Below are 23,315 nucleotides of genomic sequence, written 5' to 3' on the forward strand. Positions count from 1 at the left end.
CACGTTTATTCTAGGGCTTTTAATCCGATCAATAGACGGAAGGATTTATTTTAAAGAGAGTTAATATATCACCTGCGCAGGTCATTACTAATAACATTAATAAACATAATATTCCAATCAGGAATTTGACAAACACACTTGCTACAGATTCCAGGATAATATCCAGAGGGCCAGTGGAAATCAGTGCTAATTCACCTTGTGGATTTTTTTGTTATTTGTATAAAGCCAAAGCAGAAATTCTGTATGTTCTCAGCACAAAGTCAAAGGTGTGTTGGACTCCACCAGGCCGCTCCTGCCTGTGGTGTTCATGGACAGAATCATGAGTTATAGTTCTAGAGAGGAGGAGGTCTGCTCTGGGAACCTCAGGGTCTCATCTTTGCTTTGTCCTGATGATGCATGCTAGCTTCAATTCAATGTATATAGTGCAAATTCAAAACACGTCATCTCAAGGCAAGTTTGCAAAGTCAAACTCAATCAAATCATACAGACTGGTCAAAAAGGAAACCCAGCAGGTTGCATCAAGTCTCTCTAAGCAGCATTCACTCCTCATGAAAGAGCGTAGAGCCACAGTTGTCTGTCCAGTCGTCGATGACTTTGCAGCAATCCCTCATACTGAGCATGCCTGAAGCGACAGTGGAGAGGAAAACTCCCATTAAAGTCAATTTTGCATTTCATTTAGAAATCAAGCTCCCAGAGTCTGGAGGACGAGTGGAGAAGCTCAGAATGCACGTTGTTTAAAGTCCAATGAGAAGTTTCCACACAGTCTGCTGGTTCTGGTCCACTGGGTTTTCTGGGGTCCACAGCCATCTACCAGGAAATTCTGGAGCACTTCCAGCTTCCTTCTGCTGATGAGCTTTATGGAGATGTGGATTTAATTTTCCACCTGTCCACATAGGTATCGTGCAACAGGAGGTTCAACCAAGTATTGAATGCATATACTCCTCAGTACATGGACACACTTATTAATAGACCCACATCTCTGTAATAAAAATCCTTTTAATTGCTCTCAAATAATCAGATTTTCTGATCAACTGAAGATCTCAACATTCATAAACCTCTGCAACTGAGTCAGATTGACTTTTTTACCTGGAAGTTCAGTTGAATTTCATACCAGCCAATGAACTCTTGGCTGAGAACGGCTGCAGCACACACTGAAAGTTATGGCTTGACAGCAATCATCAGAGTGCACTCATCCCTGTTGACTGTGATTTTTCCTTCCACTCAACTTTTCACTAATTTATTTGAGTAATATACTCAGATACAGCTCTCCCTGAACCAGGGAACTTTTTTGGCTCACCCTCACTATATACAGGGTGAATTGCTGCCTGCTGTACATCTGTTAAGTAAACAGTTGTTGCCATTAATGTGTAACCCATGATAGGTCTGTAATAAAATCCTTTTCAACTGGGTGTGATATTAAGTTTCTGGGAAACTGCATTTTGAGTTTTCATTAGCTGTAAGCCATAATCAGAATTGTCAAACAAGTGCATCCCACTGGGTGTGAATGTAGGAGTGTTTTCGTCTGTTTTGATTGTAAATCTATTTTTCATGACATTCTATTTTCTATAGATGCACAGAAGAATCATTTAACCTGACAGTTCTCCAGGTGGAGCTATTTCCAGCCAATCAGCACGCTGCAGAACATACTTAAGCTAATTTCAGAACTCCACAGCCATATTTTTTATTTATTTATGGCCTTTATTTGAAAAGTAATTTGACAGGAAAGAGGGTGAAGAGAGGAGGGGATGACATGCAGCATGGCCAGAGACCAGGAATGGAACCCAGGACGACAACCTTAGCACACCTGCTCTACCAGTTAAGCCACAGAGCCCAGAGAAACTTTATTATTTATTTTTTTTTACTGAGGTAGAGGTAGGTACTATTAAAGTGGTTTATTTGTCCCATCTGAAATATTTTACAAGTAAAAACGTAAACTACGTGTTAGGCATTTCCACATATGAACACAAATCCAGCAGCGTTAATTAAAAGCTAATTACAAAGAAACAATGGATAACCTTCAGGGCATCATTTCTGTTTGCTAAAATCTGACATCCACAACCATATGTGGCTGTTTGATGGGTTTTCTTGGGATGTCCTTTGTAAATGTGTCGTGAACTGTTCATTTTGGTTAATTGCAAACACCAGGACAGGGTTAAGAGCACAGTATATTCCAAGTGACGCTATGAGGCAGAAATGCAATTGAAAAGGTCACTGGAACTGATGCAGTCTTTTTTTCTTCTTTTTTACAGAAAACTTTAGACACGTTGGGTATGTGAAACCTCAGAGTAGCTTTGTGATGCTGCTGGAACTGTGAAACACTAAAACACAGCAGAAACTGCAGGTGGCTCATTGAGTCAGACACGCAGCTTACACCAGTTACTGCAAGTACAGAAACTTTAATTTATAAAGTGAACGTGTGAAATAAATGTAGCGTTCCATTGAGGTCCGCTACCTAATTCATGCCTAAGCACGGCTTATTGACCAACTCTGATACCAATTCATTCTTCTCCACTGCACTGAGCAATGGTTGGCTGTTTGTCTGGGAGAAATCTAAAGAAATCTGAATATTTAATGATTGGACACACTTAATCATTATATTACAGTAACATCACTTTATTTAAAAACCACATACAAGGTGGGGGATTCAATTTTAGTACTGTGGAAAAACTGTTAACGTAAAAATGAGTAGAAACAGGAAACAGTTTTAGATGTTTTTCATAAAGCACATAGATCCTAGTTTTAGTCAACAGTGCTCCAACAGAACATAACAATAAGTGTACTAACTATGTGAGGAAACCAATACAAATGAAGCAAAGTGTACTAGTTGGAAGGGTGTGTAGTTGAGAAACACAGCTTGAGTGTGTAAGGATAAGGCCCACCTAGGAGACAGAAGGGAAAACGTTAACGCTCTGTAGAGCAGAGGCAAAATGAGCATGTTGGAACGGTACATCGCCATAAAACAACTTACTCGGGTTTTTCATCTGGTAATGGTTCATCATAGCTAGCGCTTCCATAGCGTCGTTGATGGATTCCCACTCCAGCAGGCCAGATGAACTTCGCTCACCTGTAGTAGAAAATGAGATAATAAATTGAAGCTGGGGTTAAACACGCCCATGATTTGAAATCCAATAATTTCAAAAGCCGACTGGGTTTGAATATTATTTCAAATCCCTTTAAGGACAAATTCAACTCTAAGCTCTGAGCTCTACCCTCTTTTTGTTTGTGTAGAAAATATAAAAGGCTCAAACAAGGAACCACAGTTTTTCTAGGCCATTAATGATATTGTAAGTTGGCCTGAGAGGCCGGCTCAACAAGTGAGAGGCTGCTAGAACAGGAACGACGCCGTGAAAACTATAAACTATAAACTCCAGCCAGTCAGAAAGCATTTCACTGCGAGCTGCGGCTCAGTTCACCCCATCACCAGTCGCTACCCCAGTCTGTACCCATTATAACAGTAATTAAGGCTGGTAAAATAATCTTTATGTAACAAAAATATCCTTTTCAATAATTAAACTGATCAGTCTTGAGTCCATCAATAATTTAATGGAAGAAATCTTCATCTACTTGCCAAGTTATTGGATGTATTAAAGGAAAGAGATGATAAAATATATTTAACTAAGAAGATGCTATCAGAACTAATTTGTTATCAAATCCTATAAAAATCATGACCCTATTTTAAGGCTAATTTATGAATCGTTGAGCGTTCTAGCTAGCTGACTTGACTTTGAAGAAAAATTTGGAGAAAAAAAAGGAGAACAAAGCAAAATTCCTTTAAGGAATTTTTCGGAACCTCAACTGCCAGAGATACAGCACATAAGGTCCTTACTTTGGGTCTGTTTATTTTCCTAGAATCATGTCACATTTCTAGTCCAGCACCATCAGCTCCCTCTCTCTACACAAGAGGAAATGCAGTTTCAAAGGCAGATCAAGCTGCCCTAAAATGCCCCTGAGAAAAGCCAGATGTTGGATTCTGGATGTCTTGCTGCTTCCTTGCTCTGAATAAACAGTCAGTGTTATCTTGCTGGATTAGCGGGAGTCATCTCTACCGCAGCAGAAGGAAGCAAAAATTCAGAACTTGCAGAAACTAAGATTCGTTTTTTTTCTTCGTTTTGTTACGGGTTTTAATCCTGAAAACAGGCCGATTCCAGACAGGCTGGAGCTTCTGGGTGCCGCTTCTCCGTCCGTCTCAGACAGAGATTCCTGAGATTCGCTACTCTCAGGAACCTAAAACCATTTGAACCAATTTATTTAAACCTTGGAGAACTAAAGTATTTTCCTGAGTTGTGGATCTTAATGGTTGTTTTATTCCTGAAATCTCCCCTATGATTATTTAATTTGTATTGTGTGCAAACTGACACCATTTCCATTCATTTTGGCTTTAATCCCCATCTGGCCCAGTTGGCTATTGTAGACATATTAGTCAGCCTTCGTTATAGCAGAGAATGGGTAATATAGGTTGGGACTATAGAACAAAAACTTTTGTATGAAAGTGCAAAGGGGCAAATTGGCCAGCAGCCATCACCGCTGATGTTTAAAAGCAAAAAAATAATAATAATCTTTCTAAATACTTGCAACCACATTCCAAAGAACCCAGACAAAAAAAACACTGCAGCCATTTGCATCGTCTCTGTACTGAAATGTGCTATACAAATACATTTGCCTTGCCTAGAGAGCAGACACCACTATCTGGAACTGATTGAATACTGAAATATAACCAGAAGGTAACAATACTCACTCTTTCCAGTAAAAAGTTTAATACTTGTAGGACTCTTAATTCCTAGTTCCTCGCAGATCTGGAAACAGAGAGCAGATTGAGTCACTGCAGAATTTGCAGCAATGATGTTTGACTTGTTTTATCCAGCAGAGAGCGCTCTGGAGGTCTCCCTTACTTGGAAGAAGGTCTCCTCTGTGATTTCCGGCTGGGCGTTAAAGAAGTGCAGTACGTTGCTGGGATGCTGGATCCGGTTTTTAGCCGCCTGCTCCGGGGAGGCGAAGCGGTTGTTGCGGGAGCCGTGGAAGTCTTTAAAGCTGCTGGTGTTGTCCTCTAACTGATAGCTCTGTCCTGGTACGATGGCCTGCTGCTTGGACACGCTGCAGGGAGAGAGGCATCTTTGCTCAACTTCCACATCTTTGAAAGAATCTATGCTTCAGAGCAGAAATGTGTGCGGTCAGCCGCTCTTACCAAACATTAAGTTTCTGTCCAAACAGGAAGGTGTTGTTGAGATGACTGATGGCCCTGTCCACAGAGTAACAGTCCCCCATCTCTACCATCGCTGCTCCAGGTTTACTTTTCATGAACTTTACCTGAACATGGGGGAAGAAAAACAACTAGTTACAAAACTTTTAAAGTCCATATTTAAAGGACCAGAAAATAACTGATGGTAGCCAGTAAACTCGTCTAAAAGCCGACCAATACTAGTAATCTAAGGAAGAGGGCCAAGCCCAGGGCCAGCTGGTAAAGCAAGCTTTTAAACAGATATGGACTCAAAACCACTACGGCTTTCAAACCATTTGTTTTACCTAAATACAAATATATTTAGCAGCCTTATTATACTTAAAAATACATTTGAAAACATATTCCATTTTGCAGTACAGGAAGAACACCTTGCCTTTCTCGTAACTGAATGCCATGTCATGTTCTGTTTTTTATGTCTGATGAAGATGTAAAGCAAAAGGTGTAATCTCAGAATCGCTCGTGGCTCAGGCCTGTACGGGATTAAAGCAGAACTTCACTCACCCTCTCTATGTTGCCATACAGACAAAAGATGTTAAAAACTCTGTCAGCATTGATCTTTAAGGGCTCCAGGCCGTACACCATGAGAACTGGGGAGTCAGCATGGGGGCCGTACTCGGGTGGCGGCGGACCGTGTCCCGCACCGTATCGCGGGCTGCCACGCCCCCGGCCCCCCATGCCCATCCCCATACGATGGGGGGGAGGGGGGCCGTACGTGTCATCGTTATAGCTGTGATAACCTCCTTGTGGACCTCCTGTAGAACAAGCAGAAGAGGCGACGGTGAGCTTTTAACAATTTTTGTTCCACACTTCATAGCAATCTCTCAGTGTGGCGTGTACCATAATCAGGTGGGTGGTCTCCTAGAAGAGCAGGCTGCCTCTGCCGCTTGTTGGGATTGGCATTGGGATCTGAAAAGGGTAAGAAAGAAAAGAAAGAGAAAAATTCCATCAAACAGCTCATGTGCTGCGTGCAGCACGTGTTTCACATGGCCTATCGCATGCTATGAGACAACTTTGTGAAGTGCATGCAACACAGGAACCTGCACTCTCTAATGCCGAGTGGAAAAGGCCGGCAGGCTTCATCTGCGCATTTATTCTCAACATAATGGAGATTTTTATGTATAAGTGGCTGTAGCCTTATCAAACCGAGTCCGTAATCAGTCATCCCAATATAAGCAAACACACCTTGTGATATGTTCCAATTGCCTTCACCATCTGCATCTGTACAAGTACACATACACATGTCAAATCCAAATAAAGAAAAAAAAATTAAATTGGTAACACTAAAACTACTAAATCATTTAAAGCAACGCAGACGTGTGAATGCAAAAGATCAGAAAGAGATCTTAGGGCTCAGTGCCGCAAACAGCTGCTGCCATTTTATTAGAAACTACAAGAACAGCTTTTACAACCAGGATTAGACAGAAGTAAAACATGAGAAAGCAAACAAAAAGCATTACAGTCTGAGTAGGAAGCATTAAACCCTGACATTTAGACGGGTTAACATTGGTAAACAAAAATAAAACCTAATATCCACAGTGATAAAAGCATCTTTAAAGATGCTTTACAGCAGATGTGTAGACTTGAGTCACAAGTTTGATCACTTCAGACCGGACTTGAGATAAAAACCCAGAAGACTTGGAACCCGACCTGCTCTTTGACAACAATGACTCGTAACTTAATTTGGACTTGACTCCTTTGGCCTGAAAAGTTTGTTGTAATGGGGCAAAACCAGGCCTGTTACAGTTTAATGGTCTGTTTAAATGAAATAAATTTGTTTCAAGAGGTTCTTGTGTATTTTACAAAGCATCACTTAAACATTTCCTGTATCAATTAACGTTGCCTTTATTTGTTGCCACTATAAAGTATAACAACTAGTAATTCCTAGATCTAACAGGGAAAAACTAAATATATATAATCACAAAGTGATCCAAAATAACTGAATTACAGAGTAAAACGTGGGCTAGAAACGTCAGTAGTCAACAACTTCTAACCTCATTCAAACTGACAAATGAGTCAAAGCTAATAAAGTGACTAATGTATGTTTAATGTTAGCTTAACTGCTAAGTTTGAGAGTTTTGTTTTTTAATTTAGTCATGAAGCCTGGAAAGTCACAGGTTCTGATTTGGATGTAAACCGATTACAGATTGGCTTTTAAATCAGATGGTTAGCAGTGCTACCCTCATATCACTACAGCTGCCAGTGTTTGCCTCATTCAGACAGGATGCCCTCTGCTAATGTTTTTATGTGTTCTGACAGTGCAGCATTGAGAACTGCTGTCTTAATGCCAAAGAGAGCCGTCTGCTCATTTCTCTGTGTACACGACAGATCTCAGAGCTTTGGACCTTAACCTAAACAGACAGGAGCATCTAAGCTGGCAGCAGCAGCAGCATGATCAACATAATACAGTAGTTGCATTTTAAACAGTTTCATAAATAATTCAGTTAGCTATTTCAATGACCTGATGTACTCGGGTAATATTGGAAAGGGCTGTTCCAATTGGTCAAACGGAGGAAAAAACGTGTTTGCTCATTTTTTCTCCAATTACTGGCTGTTTTGTTTGTTCCCATTAATATTAACGGTAAAAAGCACCATCAGCTCAGAGGTTTTGAACTTAAGTTCTTCTTGCTAGTTGTGTGAGCAGACTAACACTCATTTAAAAAAAATAAAAATAAATTTAAATTATTGATCATTATTCTGCAATTAAATAAATTTGGTCAAATGACTAGTTGGAGGCTTGAAATGGAAAGTCTAAGACTTTGTCTCAGCTCATGACTTTGGACCTCAAACTTACTGGTGATTTGCAATAAAATGACCCAGTCGTCCCAGCTCTGCTTTAGAGTGCATCAGCTATAGCCTGTTTTATAGGGTCACATCCTACAGTTTGGCAGATTAAAGAATCTCATCAGAACTGTGCTCTAAGTTTGTTTTGACTGGATAACTAAACTATGCTAGTATTTGAGATCTCAATCAGGGCTCACGGTGTTTGTCAGGAGCCAGATCTGAGAGCTGGAAAACTGATATAAGGACCACTAAGAGAAAAATGCATTCTATAAATAAACCCCAATGCTGGTAAAACTATCAGAACTATAACTTAAACTTTCAATGACATTCTCTCCATTTTTAGATGTAAGGGAATAGAAACTATAAGTGGAATAGCATATTTTATGGTTAAGCATGTTTTTTTTGATTCCCAGTTCTATAGAAGTGATTTGAATTTTTTTTTTTTGTTGTAAAACAATTTGATATGAAAGCTTATTTGGCCAATGATAAAAAAAAAAAAAATAGTAGCTCATCATCAAAACTGAAAAGCATAGATATACAGCCTCCGACGTATAACATGCACCATCTTGAATGTTGTGAACTCTAAGCTAACCCAAAATATAGCGGCAGTGTGTAGAAACACCAGACACAGCCTGGAGAAAATGGATTCTAGAACGTTTGCAGCAGGACCAGAGGAATGTTGCATCAATGAATTGAGGTTGTCGACATTTGTTCATCAAAACTTCTCAAGATCCCGCCAAAGCATCTCAGTTGGGTTTAAGCATGGACTTTGACTGGGCCACCATAAGACTTGAACTATTTTGTCATGGATCAACGACAATTTGCAAGACCCAGTGAGGAGCAGATGAAAACCTTTCATCCTTGATGGACTTCAAACCTTGTAAAAAAAAAAAAAAATGGCCTCAAAACCCCTCTCTGACCGACAGTCGCTTCTCCAGATCAACTGATGTCTTTGTGTTAACCAACCCATGTAGGCATTAAAAGGCCAAGCTTGCTGCTTCCCTTTATTTTCTGTAAAAGCAGTAAAAGTGTACTTGTTCCCTATTAGGAATTTAGAGCTGGTAATGATATCTTGGTGTGTTCTAGACATTTTAATAAGGTCCAGATTGTTATGTCTTAGAACTGACTTTTTACCTTGATTATGACGACGACATAATGTAGGACCAAAGTAGGGGCAAACACATCATGGTCAAGTTCAAATGACTGGTTACCAGCAGGTAAAGTCACACCAACAGACATGTAGAAATTGCTGAAAGCAATCTCCCGTTCATCACAAGCACTGTATTTTACATCATTTTAAAATGGTCCCCTGATTTCTGACACTACTTGTATTATTTTATTCTCTTTCAGCTTGTTTTACTATTGTTTGTGCAGTGATGCATAACAGGAGATTCATCTATGATGTGATTATGTGTCATAATAACAGCAAAGCTATTTTATTCCATTTAATTTGGAATGAATACAGATGCATCTAAAAAAGTACAGTATCATTAAAGAGTTTATTTATTTTGGTAATTAGATTCAAAGAGTGAAGATTCATTACACTTCCAGAGAAATATTCACTCACTGGCCACTGTATTACTAGTATCCTTGTTCCATTCACTTGTTTTGCAGCAGCTAAACTAGATATTGTTTTGAAACTGTAAATAGTTTAAATAATTCTGTAGTAGTTGATAGAGTTTGTAATAGTGCAGAAATATACAGCTTTATACTTCTAGTCTTTTTTTTTTTTAATTAGGGAGAGAGAAATGTAATTAGTGAAGATGAGCCTTTTATCAAGTTTGAAATAAACCTTAACCTCACCCATAGACCTGTTAAATTGGTCGGCAACACAAAAAGCTGATCAGCCAATCACATTGCTGCAGCTTAACGCATTTAGGGCCTGAGATGTGGCGAAGAAGACTTGAAGTTGAAAGTGGGGAGCAGAATTGGTAAGAAAGGGGATTTGAGTGAAAGGTTGTTGTTGCCAGACTAAATCACAACCATCCCTCTTTACAGTTTACAGAGAATGGTCCAAAAAGATGATGGAAAGGCAGCAGGAGCTCAAATAACCACCATTACATACCACTCTAATGTCAACATGACCAAAATCTCAGAACTGTTCCAGAGACCTTGTTGAATCTAAGCTATTAAAAAAGGCATTTCTCAGCAAGATAGACCTACTGTATATTTCCGACTATAAGGTGCACTTAAAATCCTTAAATTTTCCCAAAAACTGATGGAAAGCCTTATAATCTGGCGCACCGTTTGTATGATTACCGTTGTGCTTCACTTTTCTATGCTCCACAGATTCTGTGTGGCTGCGGTCAGGTCGATCAGTCACAGGGATACCCGGTCATGGCAGGTATTGGTACATTTAGCTGTGTGGGCAGGTGCCAAACCCTGCTGGAAAATGAGCATCTAACATTAAAGCTCGTCTGCTACATCTCCTGCTAGATAGCTGCAGTGACTGTGGACGTCAGAACCAGATAACCCCAAATTATCACTGGAATCTTCTCACTGGACTTCACCCAACATGGATTCTGTGCCTCTACACCCTTCCTCCAGACTCTGGGACCTTTATTTCCAAATGAGATGAAACATAAACTTATGGACTTTTGACCACTGAGCAATAATCTAGTTCCTTTTTCTCTTTAGCACAGGTTAGGTGCTTCTGCTGCTGTCTCCTGTGACACAGATTGTAGCCCATGTCTTAGATAAATCTGTGTGTGGCTCTTAAACTAAGACTACAGCTGCAGTCCACACCTCCCCAAATTCCCAAAAGCCCTTTAACGGGCTTTGTTTCACAATCCTTGTTGCTTGTGCACCTTTTACTACCACACTTTCTCCTTCCACTAAATGTTACTAGAATATGCTTGGACAGAGCACGCTCAGCAGCCATCTTGTTTATCAAAGACCTCATGCTGCCTGTGGCTTGGCTTCACCTGTGGAGGCTGGACAACTACCAACTTGGCACCATCACCACCTTTCTGTATGAGAAATCTAACCTTTCTCTATAATATTTTATTGTAGTGAGTAGTATTCACATTTTTTGGAGATTTACATTAGCTGTAAGCCACAACAGACAGAATTAAACACTTGAAATAAATCCCTATGTAGGTAATGAATCTTTTGATTATTACTTTTGAATTAAATGCCAGAAATAAATGAATTTTTCCATATGGATACGACTTGAGTTAGCAAAACCTTTAAGAAATGACATAAGGTGTAAACATCTTAGTGGCAGTGCAAACCAACAGCAAACAAAGTTCTGCTTTATCTGTAACATCACGCCTTTAAATCAATAATCACGGCAGTAACTACAAAGCAGCTAATTATCTGCTGGTAGGTCCCAAGGTAAAACAAAATAGTTCATCTGTCAGAGATAAATCTATCAGTTGTTTTATCAAAGGAGAGCCATAATAAATACCAGATGGACAAATCTGACACATATCAGAGATCACAGAATGTAAAACTAAAGCCAGAAGCAGAATTCATGTATTGCATCAGAAACATTGGACAGTAAACATCAGATCAGTCATTCATTAAGTACTTACAGCACCACATAGGGAGCATAGGACACAGTGGGCAGGTAGGGGGCAGTCTTCAGCAAGGATGCTACCCTCCAACCTCTGACTCCAGCCTCAACTCAATCTTCCTCCTCAGTCTTTTGTTTCTTCTTTCCTTCCTTGCATCCTTCCTCCAGACCAAAAAGTGCATCCACAGGTCCAGTGTTGACTTTACAATCGGTGCTGCTGAGTATTCAAAGCTGCTATTAGAGGCCCGTTTCCATCTTACCGTGCTCTGATCACAAAGCAGGGCAAATGCACCATTTCAGAGTAGGTTGTCAGTCCACAGACACACTGAGCCAAACCTGCATCACATGGGAGGCGTTAGAGGCATCACTATGGGCCAGTGCAAAAAAAAGGAAAAAAAAGGGAAATTGTAAACGCAGAAACAACACAAGAACAGCACAGAGAGGAAGGAAAAAAGGGAATAAGGTACAGGGGAAAACAGAACACCAGGGTCCATAACTGTGGAAAGCTTTGGAAAAGGATCTGGAATCTGTTTGCCTCAGTGCTTGTATGCTTGACAGATGTCTGATGTTGTGTCTTCATGGGCCCCCCTGTGGTTATTTCTTCTCATGTACTTGCATGATGCTTTATTTGGTTTGAAAGCTGTCACCTCTTGCAAAGTGAAACATGTAGTACTTGATAATAAGTCATCTGGAATATCTGCATGAAGATGTGCTGTCGTGGCGGCTCAGCTGTATGTCGCCATGGATACTCGGCTTGATGTGCTGTCATGTGTTCAGCACAGGAAGGTAGAGACGAGGTGTAATGTCATTAGAGAGAAAAGCCTCTTTTTTTTTTTAAACTGCCCCCGTATGTGTAGCCATCTGTTCCCTGGCCGGACTGAGTGTGTCTGAAATCCTCTGTTGCTTCCTGTGCTTGTGTTTTGGCCAAAAAAAAAAAAAAAAAAAATCCACGAGTGTGACTCCTGCCCCCATCAATGTGTTGTGTCAGAGTGTCGACTCCTCAGGGCTCTGTAGATGAAATGTGCTGCCGAAGGTGCTTATCAATCTATCAGCGTCGGCCTGAGGTGGGTATGCGAGGTGTTTGTTTGGGGACCTTGGAGTATTCCTGCAGCTCTAAACTCAACATGTGGCTACTGTCCACCACCAAAAAATGCCATGACTTCCATGTCAGCTGGTGGAGATGTGGATGTTGATGAAGTTGGAATAAGGAAGCACTGAGTTGAGGTTGTGTTCCAGTATTTGATGCCCCACTGTGTCCCATGTGTGCCATAGAGCGTATTTACATGAGCTGTAGCTGCTGCTGCTGATATGTCGGAGCTGTGAAGGCCGCTGTGTCTGCTTACAGATTCATGGAAGCTTGTATGGGGTCAGAGCGTAAGGACACAAGGAGTACCTCTGGGTCATTAGGCAGCACAAAAACAGGACACAACAAGAAACTCCTGAATGAGCCTATTTCAGTCAAAGATGGAAACAGAATCATCTGTGTTTACATCTTTTTGCCTTTAAGAAGCCAAGTTAAAAAAGGCAAATATCCATTTGTTCAGGTGACTATACAGGATTAAATTACGCATTAATAATCATGCTGTAAGAACCAAGAACGGCGCTAGAATGAACCATCTAGCTTGATTATTTTAGCAACTTTTAGCCTATAAAGGTCTGTATTTTAAAGAAATTGCAGCAAAACACTTAAAAATTGCTTTTGTCAAAGTTCTAAAAAAAATGGCAACATATGTTATTAAAAAAAAGGACATTTTTGCAAAAAAAAAAAATCACCAAAAGCTAATATCCACCTTCTACAAACAGGCTTCTTCCTCCATGAGTTTGACTAATTTAGTGAAACTGTTTGGGGCTGAATGTCTGGTCTCAGATCCCTGGTCTGGTAAATGTAACCAATACGGTTTCAGTTATTTCTTATTTTCAACAGCATATTGAACCAATATTAGCAGTCTGATTTACATTCAGTGGTAAAAGTAAATCTGGATGAGTGGCAAACTCTCAGATCTCCTCTAAAGTGCAACTTAGCAATAGCTCTGTCCAGTCGTCTCACAAGGTAAATTAGTTTTGTTGTGATCACGTTTTATAAAATCTCCACTATGCTTGAAAGAAAGCCATCATGTGTGACACTGCATGGTGTTACCTGGGTTAAAGTAGGCCCGGATGTGAGATAGTGCAGCTGTGACATGCTCTACAGGGACTGTGAGCCTATGTGAAATCCCTACGTGTCTCCCTCTGGTTGTATACAGGGTGCTCCGTACCTTCACATGCATGGGCCTGGAAAACAGACTGCCCTCATGGCAGCTCCTCATGCCCTTACTTTGCACTTGCTGTGTAGTGAGGAAATACAGAAGTACTGACAGCGTCGCAGGAACACTGCCTTTGAGCACGGACTTGAATTGCTCAGTGAGCCATTCCTTTGTGGACAAAGGCAATACCCCCGCGAGGCAAAGAACCCCAGCTAGCCTATGTGGTGACATGAGAGAAAAAGAGGAAGATATAAAATAACGGAGGAGGATTGTTCTTGGGGAATATTCACATTACCTTGGCCACTTAAGTTTGGGTTGGTGTAGTCCCATGTATCCTGGTCGTTCTTGAAGACATTAAGGCGTGCAGGCTGTTGCAGAGGAAGGCGTTATAACAATGGAAATTAGCAGCTGGTTATGCACCACTTAGGGTGTCATATACATACCTTTGCATATTCAATTTTTAGAGTGCAACAGCCAGAATAGATGTCTGCTCCGTTTAAAGAGGCTTTAGCCCTCTGGGCACTCTGCACCGAATCAAATGTGGCGCCTTTACGTTAAGGTCCAACTACAGGTTCAAAATGATCCAACTATAGCACGTAATGCATCTGTGGAGGTTTAAAAAGAATGCTGCCAAATAAAAAAAGGGATTGCTTGGAAAGGATATTCAACCATAGCCTGAACGCCGTTCTTTCTGAAGATGACGATCCTCTGCACCGGCCCACAGTTGTTACAAATAGTGTAGAGGACATCCTGCAGGACAGAAAACACTTTTAACAAGTTCTCATGAGAAAACTCAGCCTTCCTATCATGGCATAGTAAACAACACAAAGACATTACATTAAGGTAAGAAATCACTGACACAGGGTTTCCCCACTGTTTTATAAGCGCCGCCAGGCTACGCGTCGTCTGTTTACATGAAATTTTCAATGTTTGAGAGCAACATAAAAGGTTCAGTGCAGTTCCTGTCTGGGAGAAAACTTCCTTAAGCTCAGGCGCTATTACTGCGTTATTACCCTGACACTACAGTACCCGGCTGCGTCACGCAACGCTCCTCATGCTTACACTAACCACACCCAATTTCTGGGGGAAACCCTGTTGACATGTAAATATGTGTTGGTATTCAATTAATAGATTAAGTACTGCAGATTTCATTTTGACCAATACATGACAGATGGAACATCTACTGCAGCTTTGAGAAAAAGATCAAATACACAATCTTTTTATTCCCATAATTCAATGAGATATATACATGACCCATTACAGCCAAAATAATTAATAATAATTCGTCTATATCAAAGCGAGGAACTTTACACTTAAGCCTCGTTGTGGCAGATTTTCTTCATTTGATCAACATGTTTCTTGTGACTGAAGGTAATACACCAAGTAGACGTTCACCCATCCCAATAATGGAAACCAGCTGTTCCATCACTTCCATGGCCTCGGGTGTCTAAAATCAAGCACCAGGCCTACAGACTGATTCTACAGACATTTGTGAAAGAACAGGTGACGCTCAGGAGCTCAGTGGATTCCAGCATGGTTCTGGAATAGGATGCTATCTGAGCAACAAGTTCAGTGATGACATTTCCTCACTACTAAATATTCCTGTCAGCAGTCATGATATAATAATAAAGTGGAAGGGATTAGGGACGAGACCAACTCAGCCAGGAACTGGTAGAGTTCATAAATCGACTGTCCTGATGGGCAGAGTGGGTAGGAGTCACCAAGTTTCTCCAGTCAATCACTACAGCCTTCCAGACTCCGCGTGGCCTTCAGATTGGCCCAGGAACAGTTCACAGGATGGGTTTCCATGGCCGAGCAGCTGCAGCTGTCTGACCTCAACATGATGGAACACCTTCAGGATGAATTAGAGCGGAGACTGAGAGCCAGGCCTTCTTGTCCAACATCAGTGTCTGACCTCAGAAATGCACTTCTGGAGGAATGGTCAAAAATTCCCAGATGTGGACAGCCTTCCCAGAAGAGTTGAAGCTGTTCTAGCTGTAAACGGTGGACCAATGTCAGATTGAACCCTGTAGATTATTGGATGTCACTACAGTTCATATGAGAATCAAGGCAGGTGCATGTTGAGTGGTCCAGCCCGAGTCCTTACTTAGATCTTGAATCTGGATTGATTCAAGATGGCAAAGAGACGATCAATCTTGAAAAGCTGGAGCTTAGTTCCAGAGGTAAACCATTAACGAGGCTGCTCAGCCATTCTAACAAGGGGTTGCCTACTAGAATAATGACAAAGATGTTTTCATTGATCATTGAGATGGATATGATTGTTGATGGTTATCTTTTGAGCTCTACCCGCCTCATTTCCCATCTGGAACTAACGTCTTGGGTAAAACATTACCAGAGGATGGACAAATCTGGTCTCAGGCATAGGCAGCTGTTTTGCCATTTCATTTCCAGCACAGTTGTTTTTTTCTTCAATCCCTGGACATCAGATTAAACATTTAGTAGAACAATGTGGAGTAAAGGTATGTTCACACCGAACGCGAACAAGGTGAATGTTTTGCATTGGTTGTCAGCCGTTGGTTGCTCCACATTTCTCCTCTCTCTCTTTCATGCCGACAAAGCAGCCAATTTTCCCCTAGCTCACTTCACGGCGTCATCAGAAAGGCTAGCTGGTTCCTCCTGCCTGCTCAGCTCACCGCAGCAGAGAGCGAGCCACGGTGCTGTATGCAATGTGGAAAGCTGGACCACAGCATCGCCATCACTAGGTCCAACAGATCCTACAGAGACACACTCGGTTCGGCGTGTACCACCACTTGGAGCCGTGTGGATAAGTTGCTTCCAGCGGTACGTCCGTCTGTCAGGACCCAGTATGAGGAGCTGCTGCCCTGCGTGGGGGACAGCTCACCCTCCAGGATGAAGTAAAATCATCATTGCTCAATGGAAATCTAGCCTAATTTCACTGTCTAAATATGTAACGCACAAAAAATATTTTGGTGCTGAAATAAATGGACCAGGAGAACTCGTAACGCGACACGAATCAACAGAAAAGTTCCGATTGTTGAACATTTTAAAAATCAAAACGAACTTCATGTCAGAAAATGTGCTTCGGGTCAGTTTTAGGGAAAAATCTGACCTCAGAAATCTTAAATTCTCACCAAGAGCGATGGTGTAGCATCCAGTTGTAGCTGTGGCTTAACATTGAAACATGGCCGCTTGACATGGCACTGCAAGGAATCCTGATTTCTTTTTCACAATAAAAATTATATAGAAGAGCTCATTTAGTCAGTAGACCAATAGAATAAATATATTTTTACGATCCCTGTTTAATCATGAACAACATGAGACAGTGTTTGGGACTGAGTGAATATGATAACCGTCTTTTAGGTCAAATTTGATGTAGGCAGTGTGGATTCAGGCAACTTATACAAGTTCATGATTTTTTTCAGAATGTTCCTTTGTAGCTCCAAACATATTTAGTGTTTTAATCAATTTCTTCTCTGGTCAAAAAATACTCTTTCCAACAGCCGGGATCACAAGTACATGAACAACTATGCAAATTATGTGATGATGTCATCTAGCGACTTTCCTTGCTGAGGAGCTGGCGACAGTGCTTGGCGCACACCAGCAGATGGATGATAGTGATCTGCGGCCAAATTACCGTGGTGATGGGATAGATGGGGTTTAAGATGGTGAGAAGCAGCACGTTGTTGACGCTCCTCGTGTCATCAGAGTCTCCTGGCCGAGAGATCTTCTGACTGGTGGAGTAGTTGATGAAGGCAGGGTGACCTGCGATATAAACCTGGTTTTCAGCTGCATACGTGACAGCGTTGCAGGAGCCATTCATATCCTCGTACTCCACCAGAGCCTGCCGCTTCTTGGGCATCATGACAACATAGCTGAAAGGAAATGAGAAGGCTCTTAACATTTCTACAGGAATATTCTTTCATCTACATGTTTGCTGCTGTGTTAGAGCTTCAAACATCAGATGAACAATGTCTCCATCCTTCTTTGTTAAGCCAGTCTTAAATCTAAAGGCTCTGGATGTTTCAACATAAAACACTGTCCTGACCAAGCTCAACATTTATTCCATTTACTCAACATTATTTTACTCTATCCTATTTTTATTGCGTGTTTCATACATTTTGAAGAGTTTTTACTTTAAGAAGTTCAGTTCTAAAGTATTAACTATTTTTGCTTAAGACTTAAATCAGGAATAAATGAATTAGAGCTATTGAATCACAATCCTCATCACCATATCAGTGTGGGGCTGCTTGTATGCAATATTTTGAAAGATATAAAAAAAAAAAAAAAAAGTGGTAACCATACAATACATACAGATGAAGAGTCCACCCTACTAATAAAATATAACTACCCTTAATGCTCTCTCCTGATGTATATCTACAATGACTAGTGGGAGGAAAATGAGGGGAATAGATATTTTCAGCCACAGAATATTTTTCTGACATTGTGCCGTCCTAAAATGAATCAACTACTACTGATTATATGAGAGCAGATTATACTGAGTAAATTTCTAGTTTAATTTAACATTTAAAAAGCTAACATCCAGTCAATTAATACCGTACTGTGTTACTGCTTAACTAGATCAGGTTAATCCATGATTTGCCACTAGTCTTTTTAAACTGCGCTGATATAAATCACTAAAATAAAATATGTCTTCCCAGTAAGTTATCACAAAACTAAAATTACTCTACTAGAAAAAATACTTGATACCATTTTTAACACCACAGCAAAAATGAAGCCACAGGGTTATTTCTGGTTAAGTGCAAAAAAATCTGATTAATTACAATATGAAAACCTAACCTTAACTTCCATTATCAGGCCAAAACTAATCTGTAAACCCATCTTTTGCATTTTACTAGACTCCTTGAAGGTTTTGGCAAAATAATAAACACCCTCTAAACGTTGAGGACAACGTGGGTCTGAATTGTACTTTCATCACCAACAACGGTTAACCATTTTTACCGGTGTTTTTTAGCAAAAAGGTAAGGCGTTAGTAATGTAACAACCACCAGCCGGCTGGCAATTTTGTCAGAGCTAAAAGGCTGGTTTGGTTTATGGCTTCACTATTTATTAATCAGCTGACGGCTCAGTTGGCTAGCACTTTCCAGTTGTTACAACATATAGTTTCTGTTTCCTAAGCCTGGAAGCAATAAACCCTCTGTGGCTCTAGTTAACTATTTAGCCTTGTTAGCTTTTACCTGATTGTCCCAAACTCCTGTAGGGCCTCCACCAGGTCAGCCTCCATGACACCATCCACCAATCCCCTAATGTGCACCACAGGAGACGGCAGTGGTTTATGGGGGTCATCGTAACTTTCCTAGGAAAAAAAGAAAGGAAAATAATACTGATGACGAAGAACATTTGTTGAATACAAGAAACAGGATTCTGTGCAAGACAACAAATAATCTCTTTGTCTGAAGCTTTATTTTAAGAATTACATGCAAACCTGAAAGGAAAAGGGACAGACCCAAAATACCAACCACACAAACTACATTAAGTGAGTTTATGAAGACATGAAATGGAGAAAAAACTATGCATAAAAATGTTAAATTTCACCAATTAAAAGAAAATTGATAATGCATGTTAATTAAGGAGCACTGGGTGAAACAACTTTTATTTAGAGAATTATGGTATGTCATTTGCATTCCACCAGACCAAAATAAACGACAAATCTGCTCTGTGAGGATTTCAGAAAAGGTTATTTATTTTGACATCCCTTTAATCCTGTAGGATGTATGCAAAGGAAAGCTGTGGAGATCTTCTACTTGGCCTCGGGGGTGGTGTAAGCGCCAGGAGCGTTGTGTGATGAAGCTGGGTACATGAAGCCAAAACTGGGCAATAAATCGATTAATTAACAATGTTTTAAGACTTAATTTTTGGAAAATCTGGATTTTATTTTGCCAATACACTCATTCGGCTTTCATGAAGAGAATAGCATGCAGAATATATGTTGGGGCAAATATATTGTCTAAATATTGTAAAGAGGAAACTTTTTTTACCGTAATACGAGGCACTTTAATTTACTTGTTTACTTTTTTTAAGTAACTTTGAAGTTACACAAGTGAAATGAAGTTACTGTTCTTAGTTCATTGTATAAAACCACTAGCAACAAACATTTTGTTATATTTTTATTGTTTATAACAGTAGTGCCGCCATCTTGCTTTACAAGCAGGTTTCACAGCTTGTATTTAGTTGCACTTTGAATTCACATCAAATCCCAGATGAAATGCTTAACATAAAAACAGGTTTTTAAAATATTTCCTTTCGCTTCTTTTTGAGAAAAGGGAGGGGATAAAAACCGATTAATGGATTTCTAAAGTAGTCTTTTTTGTCTCTGAAACTGTTGCACTAAAATAATTCCCTGAATTTGATTCACACACAGCTTCAATTACTTATTCACCTCGTTCACTTTGTGTGCCTCTAATAAAAAAGCTTTTTGGTGCAGTCTGGTTTATGTAGTGTGGATTCAGGCAACATATTAAAATTCATAAATCATCTTATAAAATGTATATAATATAATCTTTAGTTTAAGACTCATTTAATCACTATTTTAATAACTTTTTGTCATGGAAAAAGCTCTCCAATTGCCTGGGTCCCAAATGTATGAAGAAATATGCAAATTAGACGATGATGTCATAGTTCATTTATTGTTACCGAGGTGAACTGCTCAATATATCATGATATTTATGGTTAAGTGGTGAACTCCAACCACACCTCTCATCTTAATGTGGGCTTATTTTTCTGGGGACGGCTTTATCTATGCTTTGAGCCGGCTTGCAGCCACAGTAACAGTGCCGATGTCATCTGTGAGAGATATTCTCTACAATGGATATCTGGTTAATCATAAACAGTAAGTCAGTCAGAGATGGCTTGGTGTGTCTCGTTCCCCAGACTTTTAATTGTTTGATTGTAGGCGAAGGCAGACCTGTGGAGCAGGCTGCTGGGGGACCATGTGGCAGCATGGCTGCTACTCAGCATCAATGGCTGACAAGTGCTTTGGCCAATGCACCCCACACCTGAAGGGGTGGACCCACGACAACAACAGTATAGCTGGAATTACTCAGACCGAACGGTTGAATCTTTTCCCCTATTCTTTATTTCATTTGATTCTTTTCTTCTCAGTGAACAGTGCTTGAACACCAGTCAGGTAAAAACGTTAGAAAAACGAATATTACAATTAATACACGCCCAACATTTACAACCTTAATACCATAAACAACAATTAAACCAATCTAATTCCCATGTCCATTAGCAGAACTTTATAATAGTTACTTGTACTTTTATGTACCAACTAACCTAAAATCCCACTGGCCCATTCACCATCACACTGCACTATGGCCAACATAAACTCACATCACACATATCCCCAGGCTTATTGTTTACAATGTGAAATGCATCTTTGTTTTAACTCACTGCAGCCACCTTCACAATCCAGGTGCACAAACCATGTAAGCAGGATCCCACACACAGCAACCATCACACATTAAGCACTGCAACAGCAGCAGGAATCTTAAATAACACTTCTTTTCTAACCGGCTGCCCCTTCAGTGTTTGTCAGAGGGTCCCTGCTTCTCTGCAGTCAGTTTGCGCTTTGCAGTGTGTCTCTCACACATACTGTACCTGCTGATGAGCACAGCTGCTCTCCCAGGTGTCATTTATGCCCTAATCACTGTCTTTCAGGCAAAGTGCTGGCAGGTCAGCACAACAATGGCCCCATCAGACCGAGTTCCCATGACATTACAAGTTGTTTTATTGTTCTTTATGGTTAAATCATTTAGTTTGACTAATTATTCTTGAGAGCTTCCCTAAAGTTGTGTTCTTTCTAGAAATGAAACAAATCTAAAAGTACAACAGCAACAAGAGAACAGGAAGGCAGCATGTGTTGACAATTATTGAAAGATTTGATCAGTATTATCATTAAAAATGTATAAGTATAATTTGGAATAACGTTCTAAATTCGGATTGACTTTCCAAGGAATTGAGGGGGGGGGGGGGGCATTTTATTTTATAAAAATATAGCTTAATATGCAATATTTTCCATTTAGAAGTTAAATTCTTTCGCAACAAACTGGGTTTCTTTTGCGTTTGATATGAAGCTGAATTAAAAGTTTAACATTATTATTAATGTTAACACTTGTTAGCAACAAGTTATTTCACTACATATCTGGAATAGAGCAGATGTTCCCATCTCTGCGGGAAAACGTTTCCCCCTGAAGCTTGGTAAGAGGTCCTAATTTTCCTACAAATGTTATCATCTCATAAGCTTTAATATTTTTTTAAGCAGCACTGGCGTTTGTCATTTGTCTAACGAGGATTAATAAGATAATACTTGCTATTATTTTGCCAAAAGCAGCTGAGCTCGTATAAAGAAGATCAGGCTGGGGCGACAAACAAACAGACCCGTTTGTTTTGGGACATCCACTGAAGTAGCTAGCTTGGCTAACGCCTGCTAGCATCCTCGTTTTAGCTAGCGTCTGTTCTATACATTTTTAACAATAATTTATTTTCTACGGCACAACACAACTAAGATAGTTCAACACACTGACGCTTTCGCTTCAAGACCAAAAGCAAAAACCCACCGTTGTCATTCCGCCTTCTTCGGTTTTCTGTCTTTTTGTCGCTCTGCCGCCTTCGCCGTAGTATCGGGATGCAGCAGCAGCCATGTTGTCCGGTTCACTTTACCGGGCTGGTGCTGCATTTCAGTGGCGTTGGGAAAATAGATGCTCCATTAAAAAAATGGTTTTATTCTCCAACAACAATTAACCTTAAAATATTTTTATTATGTCATCTATTTTGTGTAGTTTTCAAACTGTACCAAACAATTTTTGTATTCAGTTTAACCGCATTTCAAGTTATCATGACACTTCTGAAAGGTGCAGGTTTAAAAAGGTAGTCGGTGATCTGTGAACGCAGCAGACCCACGCCGCATCCAACGCCGCGTTGCCATTGGCTACCGTTCTCTGTCAATCAGTGACCCAGAAGCCAGCAGGTTCCACAGATGTCCCCTTCAGATTCACTGGCAGGTGCAGCGAAGTCCTTCTTTGATATATTTTAATTTGACTGTTGCAATCAGCTGGGCAAACTGTAAAAAATGCAACTTTTAAATAACCGACAGTGTTGCGAAAGCTACTATACAATAATTAGGACCATACTGGTCTGTCTGTCTGAATGTGGCTGTATGACAGGATTGTAATGAGTTGCAGGGTTATAAAATACATTTGGTGTACCGCGAAATGTGTTATTTTGTTCTGTATAACTAAAACTGACTTGAAAACAGAAACTGTGCATCTGTTAGACAATCTTTAAATTCCAACACATTCTCAGTTCACAAGTGACTACTGTTACACAAACTATTAATGCAAATCCTTTCCATCAGGCTTTCACAACACGTTTTAGGTTCACTTTTCTGTTTGCGCACTCGTCCATAAAAAATCCTTTTGCTCTTGTTTTTAAGCTTACACTGGTTTTGACAGTGTGGATTTTTAATGTGGAGTAGAGCAATTGAAAGCTCTGCTGCATGACAGCAAGAAGATCCTTCGTTCAAATTCAGTTTGCGCGT

General features: G+C 40.2%; 1 protein-coding gene across 2 annotated transcripts; it reads right to left on the reverse strand.

Annotated features, from left to right (window-relative positions):
* Nucleotides 1-2,820: 2,820 nt before the first annotated feature.
* On the reverse strand, nucleotides 2,821-22,468 carry hnrnpl (heterogeneous nuclear ribonucleoprotein L). 2 transcript variants are annotated; one of them, XM_036143464.1, is made up of 14 exons: nucleotides 22,336-22,468; nucleotides 18,955-19,073; nucleotides 17,394-17,631; nucleotides 14,442-14,527; nucleotides 14,221-14,317; nucleotides 14,073-14,145; nucleotides 6,419-6,454; nucleotides 6,074-6,142; nucleotides 5,738-5,988; nucleotides 5,183-5,304; nucleotides 4,890-5,091; nucleotides 4,736-4,793; nucleotides 2,969-3,064; nucleotides 2,821-2,879 (listed from the first exon to the last, which is right to left on the reverse strand). In XM_036143464.1, the coding sequence occupies exons 1-14, from the start codon at nucleotides 22,417-22,419 to the stop codon at nucleotides 2,821-2,823; spliced, it is 1,590 nt and encodes a 529-aa protein (XP_035999357.1). In that variant the 5' UTR covers nucleotides 22,420-22,468. The 2 variants fall into 2 exon arrangements, with proteins under 2 accessions (XP_035999357.1, XP_035999358.1); XM_036143465.1 differs by lacking the exon at nucleotides 6,419-6,454.
* Nucleotides 22,469-23,315: the final 847 nt, after the last annotated feature.

This window comes from Fundulus heteroclitus, chromosome 11 (assembly GCF_011125445.2).
Source record: "Fundulus heteroclitus isolate FHET01 chromosome 11, MU-UCD_Fhet_4.1, whole genome shotgun sequence".
Lineage (NCBI taxonomy): Eukaryota > Metazoa > Chordata > Actinopteri > Cyprinodontiformes > Fundulidae > Fundulus > Fundulus heteroclitus.

Coding starts and splice junctions, on each gene's coding strand:
- hnrnpl (XM_036143464.1), bottom strand. CDS start 22,419: ATGGCTGCTGCTGCATCCCGATACTACGGCGAAGGCGGCAGAGCGACA. Junction 5,092..5,182: donor GGACAGAAACTTAATGTTTG/GTAAGAGCGGCT, acceptor CTCTCCCTGCAG/CGTGTCCAAGCAGCAGGCCA. Junction 2,880..2,968: donor TTACCAGATGAAAAACCCGA/GTAAGTTGTTTT, acceptor TCTGTCTCCTAG/GTGGGCCTTATCCTTACACA.